This window comes from Microtus ochrogaster, chromosome 22 (assembly GCF_000317375.1).
Source record: "Microtus ochrogaster isolate Prairie Vole_2 chromosome 22, MicOch1.0, whole genome shotgun sequence".
NCBI classification, from domain to species: Eukaryota; Metazoa; Chordata; class Mammalia; order Rodentia; family Cricetidae; genus Microtus; species Microtus ochrogaster.
In genome coordinates this window covers 29774685-29785578 of record NC_022023.1, presented here as the reverse complement: position 1 = coordinate 29785578, position 10894 = coordinate 29774685, and the positions used below count along the sequence as shown (strand labels likewise).

At 42.3% G+C, this 10894-nt stretch overlaps 1 protein-coding gene across 2 annotated transcripts in view; it reads right to left on the bottom strand.

Moving 5' to 3' along the window:
* The window catches only part of LOC101996525 (E3 ubiquitin-protein ligase HERC2), a 160101-nt gene that overhangs the window by 64524 nt on the left and 84683 nt on the right, over nt 1-10894 (bottom strand). For both annotated transcript variants that reach the window (XM_005357814.3, XM_026784298.1), the window contains exons 43-55: nt 10428-10566; nt 9069-9212; nt 8654-8796; nt 8162-8429; nt 7933-8069; nt 6472-6570; nt 4976-5144; nt 4754-4879; nt 3599-3707; nt 3346-3485; nt 1216-1406; nt 273-378; nt 92-183 (exon numbers count right to left, since the gene is read on the bottom strand). In XM_005357814.3, the coding sequence (XP_005357871.1) occupies nt 92-183; nt 273-378; nt 1216-1406; nt 3346-3485; nt 3599-3707; nt 4754-4879; nt 4976-5144; nt 6472-6570; nt 7933-8069; nt 8162-8429; nt 8654-8796; nt 9069-9212; nt 10428-10566 (1863 nt within the window). The remainder of the gene's footprint in view (nt 1-91; nt 184-272; nt 379-1215; nt 1407-3345; nt 3486-3598; nt 3708-4753; nt 4880-4975; nt 5145-6471; nt 6571-7932; nt 8070-8161; nt 8430-8653; nt 8797-9068; nt 9213-10427; nt 10567-10894) is intronic.

Genomic DNA, 10894 nt, shown 5'->3' with positions numbered 1-10894 from the left:
AAAAAACTCAGCTAAGTGCGAACACATAGCTGCCATCCATGGGCTACACACAATCACACAGAAAGAAACAGGTCATTACAACTCAACTCACCTCGGCACAGTCATTCAGCAGGGGCACGGTGGTGTCAGTTTGGTTGATATTAATAGTCTTTAGTTCAATTAGGTTATTTAAGGAACTTCCACCTGGGGGAAAAGAAAGGTAAAGAAATCAAACAAGCAATCTTTATTAAACGTTAGGAGAGGCTTCTTTTAGAGGAAACAAATTCAATTACCTGACACCACAACCAAGGATGGCATGTAGCTACTGTCTGCAGGATCTACTATCATTTTTAATCTATGAACAAGAACATCTGGGAAAATCTCCAAACGAATCCAATGCTTTTTTTAAAGGGGGAAGAAAAAAAAAATACACTCTCAGTTACTGAAATTTAAGTTATATTTAGCTGCTAAAGTCTTCACTAGGAGCTAGCATGATGGCTTGGAAGACAAAGGTTCTTGCTGCTAAACCTGATGATCTGCGTTCAACCCCAAGGAACTTACATGGTAGAAAACCACGAGCTCTGACCTCCATGTGCATACACGTGCGCACACATGCGTGCGCACACATGCGTGCACACACACACACACACACACACACACCAATAAACAAAGTAAAATAAAACAGTATCACTGAAGCCTGAACCTGAGTTTTAAATGTAAAACGGAGTGTGAAGATTCACCCCGCTCTGGAAGAAAGAACATCTCTTCGCACCCTTGCTGATGTGAGCAGTCTCACTCTGAGTCACACAAATGGTGCATTTACAGACTTCTGCCCAGGATCTAGACTGGGTCACAGAAAACACCTCCCTTCCCATCACATCTGCCCTGCTGGCACACAAGGTACAAACAGTGTTAGAGAAATCCCCAAAACTCATTTGTATGCTAGAAAAACTTATAACCTGGAGTATAATAGGAATTAACATTTTACATATGAAAATATATAAAATAATTGGTTACTCAACTGGTCACTTAATAAAATCTGTTATTCATAGTGTTTAAAAATCTAACAATAATACACAATATACTAGTCTGTATGTTTAAAATTATTTAATGACCTGAAACTTAAAATGAGCGTTGAGAGGGTATTAGCAAAGCTAAAAGTTCTCAGTTCAATGCAAAGGTCTAAAATCCACCTTCTAAATCAGAGTGTTTCCTGACACATCCCACAAACATTACCTTCCCTTGGGACCCAGATGATTGCCAACAGGGCTCACTGCCATCGATGAGACGAGAAGCCTGGTTCACAGAGGATGACACATTCAGACTCTTCACCATCCGTGACCAGCTGTCTAGCAGCATTCCAGGCTGACTGCTATGACAGCGCTTCAGCTGCTTTCCGGAACGGCCACAGAAGACTGCAGACTGCCCTATTGCATGGTCAAACAGAGGACAGACACTATGGGACTGGACAGAGCCCCCATGTCTGAGAAACCAGAGGACTACACAGCAAAGTTCTTCGAACTATGCTATTTTCAAATATCTTTAAATTTAAAAAGAGCCGTTAGTTAATACCAAAAATGGCTTTCTAAAAGCTATCCAATATTAATTTGTATCAATTTGAGAAATGAGGTCTGTATAATGCTGTAATTCATTCTGCATAAATCTTCTCAGATAATAACAAGGCAATGTATTTCCAAACAACCTGTGTCCATTCACAACAAAATATTATTAGAACGACTTTTAGGATCTGAGAGAGTAGTTCAGTGGGAGAATGTGTGTGTGGTATACAGGATACCCCAGAATCAGTCTCTAGACTACAAAAATAAGAATAATAAAAATACTTTTATAAATGCAGCGCTAAAGATCAACTTTGTATTTACACATCCATTAATGGTGAATTCTGAAATTCAGTTAGCCTTTCCCAACTAAAAGAATAAGACAAAACCAAAAAAAAGTAAACAAACCTCTGTTTGAAAGTACCAAAATAATGAAATAGAAAAGAATTAAGGCCAGCAACTAAAGAAGGCTAGGGATAAACGGAAGTGTGCAGAGGAGACGTGGCCTGGATCTGACAGCTCCCTTTATTGCTCTCAGAAAGGCCCAAGAGGGTTGTGAGCAGCCAAGCTGCATTTGAAATCCCAGCAGGAAGTACAGACAAGAGTGAACTATGAAGTGACGTCACATTTGGGAGGTATTCTCTGTCCTCTGTTCACTAGATTACAGCTCAACATACACCTATGTCAATGACAGTTGATAAAAGTGAGCTCAAATAGGAATTGATCACTAACATCTGACAAACCAACCCTGCTGATTAAGGCTTAGTTTACCCCACTATATTCAGGGTTCTTCTGTGCTGTAATGTTTCATCAGAATGTGTCTTACGCAGTTCGTAGTCACAACTTTCCACCGAATATGTATACCAAGTGTTTTTATCCGTGTATTTATTCATGGCCATTTAAGATTTGTTTTCCATGTTGGCTATTGTGAATGATGCAGCCATTAACATGGGTGGGCAACCATCTGTTTGTGTCTTGAGATGGGAGCAAGCAAACAGACAGCACTCTTCTATGGCCTCTGATTTAGTTTCTGCCTTCAGGTTCCTGCTCTGACTGTCATGGTTTATAAATCTGTAAACTGCAAAATTAAATAAACCCTTTCTTCCCTAAACTTCTTTGGTCATGGTGTTTTATCACAGCCACAGGAAGCTTAACTAAGGCAGCAGGAATAGGAAAGACAAAATGAGGAAGTTAAATGCTAATGTCTGTTTGGATGGACAGATGGTTTTGGAAATACATAGTAGAGACAGTTGTACAACATCATACACAGCATATTCACTATAAATTTATAATGGCAGGGAGGGCGGTGGTGGCGCACGCCTTTAATCCCAGCACTCGGGAGGCAGAGACAGGTGGATCTCTGTGAGTTCGAGACCAGCCTGGTCTACAAGAGCTAGTTCCAGGACAGGCTCCAAAGCTGCAAAGAAACCCTGTCTAGAAAAACAAAAAAAAAAAAAAAAAAAATTTATAATGGCAAATTCTAAGCTCTGTGTATTTTACTTCAATACAAATACATAACACTACAAATGAAAACCTACACCACCAACTTCCAATGCACCCAACTAAACATAGATGTGCTCTTAGTTTCTGGAGATGATTCTAAAATTTCTGGAAACTGAGACAGGCAAACCTTACTACTCTAACGAAAAGAAGGCAGGGAAAGGGGAGGAAATGGATCCGACTGTCCCTTCTCTCTAACTGTGCTCCCTCTGCAACACTCCCTGTACACACGTGAACCTAACGGCAGACTTCAGTAGTTATTTCACAAGTGGGACTTAATGGAGGGCGAAGTACAAGCATTCAGCTCTACCTGGCTCATTTATCCTGCCAAAAGTATGTCTGCTGTTGTGTTTCTTTGTCTTGAAACAGGTTTCACAGAAATCAAAGTCATCACAGTTTCTGCACTTGAATCTGGATCCATTGATAGGGAACGTCTGACAGCCATCACAGCTGTTTTTAAGAAAGATAAGAAAATGATGAAGTCATTCTTAAATAACTTTAGAAGGAAACTCTTCCACCCCCCCCCCCAAACTGATCTAGTAATCATGAAACCAGAAACTCACGTGACCCCTGGATGAATACTGGGCACCAACTCCATTTCAGATAGTAACCCAGTCCAGTGAGACTGCTGGGGGAAATCCACAATGATGTCTTTCCCGTTGGCACTGAAAGCTAGCACAGGACAGAAACTACCTGAGACAACTTTGCAGTCAACATAAACCTACAGCTCAATACTGCAGCTCTGTGGTAAATGCTGTAGGCAGTCACATTCCTTAAAGAACGCTCCTTAGCAATGAGACAGCACTTAGTCATCAGCCAGCTAGCTCCAGCAGAGCAAGAGTGAGCTCTCTGTGGCTGCATCGATGAGAAGGTACAGATGCTCATATACTGCAGTATCTTCTATTTGTGCTTATAATCTCCATACTAACGAGTTTTTAATTATAAAGGTCAAAAGCTGCACTTAGTCCCTTCATATATTAGGAAATAAACCACATTAACAATGCTAAAACTTTCCATCATTTAAGAACAATCTTCTGTCAAAACACTGATTTAGCAGCCATAAAGGCTTTTTTAAACATATTTTTGTTTTGATACAGAAGAATCTTTTAAGCAGCTGGGCAGTGGTGGTGTATGTCTTTAATCCCAACACTTGGGAGGAAGTGGAAGGTGGATTTCTATGAGTTCAAAGCCAGCCTGGTCTACAAGAGCTAGTTCCATGACAGGCTCCAAAGCTACAGAGAAACCCTGCCTCCAAAAAAAAAAAGCTGATAGGGTTTCTCTGTAGCTTTAGGACCAGGTTAGCCTCGAACTCACAGAGATCTGCCTGCCTCTGCCTCCCAAGTGCTGGGATTAAAGGTGTGCACTACCACCACCTGACTAAATTATCTTTTAAGTAAAGAAAAATACTTATAATAAAAATTAAAATATAAAAGAAGTCATTTGTTCTTGCGCGACCTGGGAAGTTCTAACAATGGCCAAGCCCTGGGAAAGCAGCAATATTCTGGAATCCAAGTGCTGAAACATAAAGTAATGGTGACACTCGTCTGTTTAATCTGTTTTGTTTAACCTGGCTATTTTTATGTCTGTTTATTCCTGGCCTTTCCTGTATTTCGCAGACATATTCATTAAACTTTTGATAGTATGGTAAAAAGAAATGCTAATGCATACAGTAATAAAGGAAACTATAGTCTGTAACAAAGCATTCTCTTGGCTATTACCTTTCACGAGCCCCACACTTTGATGAGTAACGGATCCCCACTTGTATTTGGGTGTGGTTACGGAAGCTTTGACCCGTACTTTATCACCAATCTTGATGTGAGAAGAAGAACTCGGTGGAGGATAGCCTAAGGAATTCATTGGCAAACACACTATGATTAGTGCTCACTTTCTGGGAACCGTGTCTCTAAGAAATAAAATGTATTAACAAGGAGTGTGCTCACCTATGAGTTCAACGTGAATATACCTAACCCAGTAAGTACCCCCTTTCTGCTGCCAATCACACTGCACATTGAGGTCATGCAATCCATCTCTGTCCAGCTTGATGACTTTGCCCACATCACCTTCACACACTTCTTCATATGTTCGACAGCATCGAACCATCATTCCGACCTGAAATTGAAATGCAAAGTGCAGTAAAGTACACCTAGACAGAAGATACAATGTAAAAATTTTATTTAGGACCCAGAAATAAGCTAAAAATATTGTGCTGGTTAGTTTGTCAACTTGACACAAATCAGAGTCACCAAGGAAGTCAGAGCGCTAATTGAGGAGCTGCCTCCATCAGGCTGGCCTGTGCGCATGTCTGTGAGTCATTTTCTTGATTAATAATTGTTAGAGGGGGGCAGTGCAACCCACCGTGGGAACTGCCTCTCTGGACAAGCCATGGGGAGCCGTAAGGTGCATTTCTGCATGCCATCTGCTTCCACTCCTGTCTCTAGAGTCTTGCCTTAAGTCCCTGCCCTGGTTTTCCCACTTGACAGACTGTGATTGGGACATGTAAGCCAAATCAACCTTTTGAGTTGATGCCTTATCACAGTAGCAGAAAGCAAACTAAGATAAGCAGCATTTAGCACAGGTAGAACAGACCTCGCTGGAAATATATACATGAACTTGTATCATCTTCAGAAGGAATAACAGCTCAAACACAAGCTACAGCTAATAAATCCATCATGGTGACAATAAACCAACCAAAGCTTCTTGGTCACCTTCAGCCGACCACCAATGCATCACTGAGAAAACTGAGAGACAACCTCTAATATTACTGATTTTAAACAGGGTGCTTACTCTGCCTTTCCTCCAAGAACTGTAAAACAACTAAAGCTGATTTAAAAAAAATCTATCAAAACAAAAAAACCTAAGCTAATAAATCCAAAAGCATTAAGTAAGCTAGAAAATCACCATCACACGGGCCTATAATGGGTCTAGGTTTGGGGAACTTCTTGAAAAACAAGCAAGGTGAATGTCCACCCAGTAACAAGCACCTGTCAACATAAGAATCTAACAAGCCTTCCTACCAAAGTCTCAGCATGAGTCCAGACACTTCCCAGTACTACTTCATGTTCTATTTGAACCTTCCCAACATAGATCTAATCACTGTCCCAAAGGCATGTTCTCTGGTCTCTTCTTGTTCCCATGGTATCCGTATCTCTTTCTAATAAACAGATCTTCCCCTCCCCCCCCTTTTTTTGAGACAGGGTTTTTCTGTAGCTTTGGAGCCTGTCCTGGAACTCACTCTATAAACCAGGCTGGCCTCAAAATCACAGAGGTCCTCCTGTCTCTGCCACCTGAGTGCAGGGAGTAAAGAGCAGTCTGACTGCCTTCCATTCCCAGGATGGCAGCCCCCCCCCCACAGGGCGAGGACCTCTGTCAGCTCAGCTACTGCCCAGCATCTGGGCGGTGCTCAAGCACTGTCAGATGAAAGACGAACAAGGCCCACCTGAACGTTCTCTCTCACATACACAGCGTAGTCGTCGTTACTCAGGAAGTCAGCACGCTTCTTGTAAGTCTGGCTCTCGGTCACAACAGCACCAGCAGCCTAAGTGACATAAACACATAAACAAATTGAAAAAGACACATAAGAAAGACTGTCAGCTGGGCATGGTGGCACACACCTTTAATCCCAGGAGGCAGAGACAGATGGATCTCTAGAAATTTGAGGCCATTCTGGCCTACATAGTAATTCCAGGCCAGTTAGAGCTACACAATGAGACCCTATTGACAAAAACAAAAACAAACAAAAATACTGAAATCCATAATATAAACAAATGCAGTAGACAATACTGCACTTTCTTTTTTTTTTTTTTTTTTCGAGACAGGGTTTCTCTGTGGCTTTGGAGCCTGTCCTGGAACTAGCTCTTGTAGACCAGGCTGGCCTCGAACTCATAGAGATCCGCCTGCCTCTGCCTCCCGAGTGCTGGGATTAAAGGCGTGCGCCACCATCGCCCGGCTATACACTTTCATTATAAAAATCTTCCTACCTTAACAGCAATAGCACAGTATGTAAAACAAATTTTTGTAAAAAATTTTAAATATATTAGTGTTTTGGCTGCATAGATGCATGTACACTGCAAGCATGCCTGGCATCACAGAGGACAGATAAAGTTACATAATGGTTGTAGGCCATCATGTGGGTGCTGAGAATTGAACACAGGTCTTCTGTAAAAGCAACAAGTGCTTTTAACCTCTTAGCCATAATTCTAAGCAAAATGAATCTTAACAGTTTGCAATAAACAAAACTTTCCAAAGCTTTTAAAAATGAATTTTATAAAACAATTGTTTCAAGTAAAAAAATCACTATATCACACAAAATATGATTGCTTATTTAAATGGTTGTCTTTACGGGCTATCAGTATGCATTCCAGGCTAGTTTCTGACTCCTGATCCTTCTGCCTCAGTCTCCAAAGCATGGTATTACAAGCATGCGGCACTATGGAATGTATTTTTGACTTTTAAAAACAGAGTATTGGTATACTTCCAAGGCTAGTCTAAAACCATCCTTGAACTCATGATCCTCTTACTATGGAGGGTTCAGCATATTTATTTGTATTTTAGCCAGACAATGTCTAATGATGCTGCCAGCAACAGCTTCGAACTCTCAGCTCAATCAATCCTTCTTTCAGTCTGCAGAGTAACTGTGACCACAACAGACACGGCTCTCCAGTGTCTTCTACCCAACAGCACTCAATTGTTCTCAATGGCTTCCAAAACTAAGAGAAATTTAATAGAGGAAAACCAATCATTATCTCAGCAGCTAAAGAGACAACTTTGTTCTGTATATAGCAGAGCTGGGGTAAGCTTGCACAACTGGCCACAGGGCATGCACTGGTTCTTTTGAGGGATGGAGAAAAGTAACATAGAATCATCGTGTAAAACTGGTAGGATACGTGGAACCACTGACCACAGGGTACGGAGTATCGTCCACATCTTCCACCACCTCCTCGTCTGAATACTCGTCAGATACTGTGTCCGCATCCGAGAACTCTGTAACCTGGACATCAGAGTGGTCTAGTAGCCACCCAACCAAGGCTTCCACACCTAAGAGAAAAAACACTCAGCTACCTTCAAGACCAATAGCACTGAACTTCAAACCCAAAAAACAAGCAAGCATATACAAGAAAAAATTATACCAGGCAAACCAGACGCATTCCCAGAGGTGCCGGAGAGCGACTTCAGAGCAAACTCTATATTCTTCCTAGGAAATCCCATTTCCATGAGCTGCACCACAATAGGCAGAGCAGGCGCTGGTGACTGCCTGCGCTTCTTTGTCCTGGCAAGATGGATGTGTTGTACGGAGACTGGGGTGGTGGCCTCACTGGAGCTGCAGTCTTCACAGCCTGGACTGGAAGGGTGTGTGGATTCCACAGCCAAGCACTGACAGAGGGCCAAGGCAGCAGCCTAGGCAAACAAGGAAGGTTAGGAGAAGGGCCCTCGACCATCTGAGCAAAAGGGAACGACCAGCATCTTCCATGAGCCGCACTGCAGAGAACAGATTTACGAGTGCATCTCAAAATGAATTAATAAAGCACGTTAGGAAAGGGGACTGCTTCAGTACAGAGCTAGTCAGTCAGTCATTCAGTTAACCATACTGAGTTAAAGCAATCAAGGTTAGACAAGTGTACCTCAAGTTCCTGTTTGTCAAATATGGCTTTCACAGGAGATGGCTGGGTGGCTGAGGACAATAACTGCTGCAGGAGGATCATCGGAGGCTGTGGCCCTTCCGGTGACATGTCCCCAAGGTCAGGGGATGCAGCTGCTCCATCATCTGAATTTGAAAACAAAATCTGTATATCCTACTTCTCAACAGCCAACCACCTCTACTGAAGGGAGTGTGCTGGCCCGCCTGCACTGTACACAACCAGGCATCAGTCCTCAGACACACAGGTCTCATAGCTGACAACTGCATCTGCAGCACAGCCAGCCCACACACCAGGCACGCGCTCTCCTTTTATGAGCTGCTAATTCATGCTCTTTGTACATGTTTCTACTAGAGTATCTTCTGTCACATCTACATAAAACCCCCTGTTAAGAAGATACCTGCATGTAGAGTCCCGGGCTCCTGAACAGCTGGCTGAGACAGTATCTGCCGTAGTTTGTCTTGGTGGGAAAGCAGCGCCCGCCCTGCTTTCAGGATGTACAGCTTCAGCTGCTGGCTGCGCAGCAGGTCCAGGTCTACTTGTCCTATGGAACAAAAGAACCAGTCAGAACCAGATATCCAGCTCATGTTCACCATGTGTGCCATCTCTACAACGGGAAAGCAATGGCGTGGCTTTCAAGAATGAACTGATTAACAACAACTGTGACCTCTGACCCCTAGGTCTCCTTCCTTCAGCGCCCTAGGTATCTATCTTAATGCATTGAACTGAAGGCTAGAACCATGTAAGCATTTCCTGCTATCATTAAATGTTTCCCAAATTACTGAAATTTCAACCAGACACAAATAAAACATTTTCATATTTTCTTGCAATATTCCTAGGAGGAATTTTGTCAGAAGCATCTAGTTTAACTGAAGCCATTTCCCTAGAATGAGCTCTCTGATCTAGTGATATGAAGGCATGGCACATGTGTCTGACAGCAGACCAAGGACCACAGAATACCCTATGCAGGAGAGGAGCAACTTTCCTAAGCAGGGGATGCAGGAGGCCTTGGGGACAGCACAGCAAGTGTAGGTTGAGAGAATGAAATCAGATGAGTCCTTGAGCACTAAACTTGGACCAACGGGCAGACCAGTTTGTTCACCATGATGACAAAAATGGAGGCAACTGGGAGAACACAGACTGAATTTGAGGCAAACGGCTGCTATATTCACAGGCCCTCCACTCAGAGCTGTGAACTGCAGACTCAAAATTAAAGGTGTTTACCATCACAGAGGTTGGAGCAACAACAAATATGGAGAGTAAACAGGGGGAGTATGTTCAAAGAGGAGACAGAATGAGATGGGGTTACAAGGGAAACCACAAGATTTCAAAGGTATAAAGAGCAAGAGAAATAGAAACAATCTCTGAGAATAACCAAAAGGCAGGAAGAGGAAAATCCCAAGAGTGGTTACCCAGACCCAAAGGGAGGAAAGGCTTTAAGGAAGCTGCCCACCACAGTTAGAGACTAAGTCAAGAGAATCCAAAGACAAAGTTCTTTAGGGCTGACCCTGAGAATGTCATGAACGGAGAAACAAACTCGATATCCTAAAAGTCTGCTAAGAATAGGTGCTGGCAGTTCAAAGTGATGGGGTTCCAAATCTGAAGTCAACGGCAAACCTAAAAAGTACTTTATATCCCTAACTATAGTCGACAAGTGCTATGTGAACTCCAAGGCTCCAACAGTCACACGAACCCACTCTGATAAAAGGACAAGCAATGCCAGTTCAGATTATTTTACCATGGAACACTATGCACTGACCTGCAAAGGCCTGTTTTGCTGATTTCTTTGTTTTGTGCTTTTCCAATTTGCTTCCAGCAAGATTCACCAACTCAGCCCAGACAGAAAGCATAGGCTCCGTGAAAGGCAGGTTGTTTACGCTAAAGGCCACAGCAGGGAGCTGAAGAAAGGGTACAAAATCCTTCAAAGAGTTGCTGATGAGATTAACAAAGTCTGAAATTTATTAAAGCATGAGACCTGAATTTAAATATGCATACTCTAAGTCATGTCCTGCCTGAGGATAATTCTGAAAGATACTACAGAAAGATAAAAGTACACATACAACAGATATACTCTATCTGTTTTTCTTTACCGTTCACCAACACTAATATATCAGGGTGGTAGTTATAATCTAAGACTTTTTCTGTACATTCCAAATTTACTACATGTACTTATTCCTATTATAATCAAAAATGTTTTATTAAAAAATATATAGTCAAATTGCACTT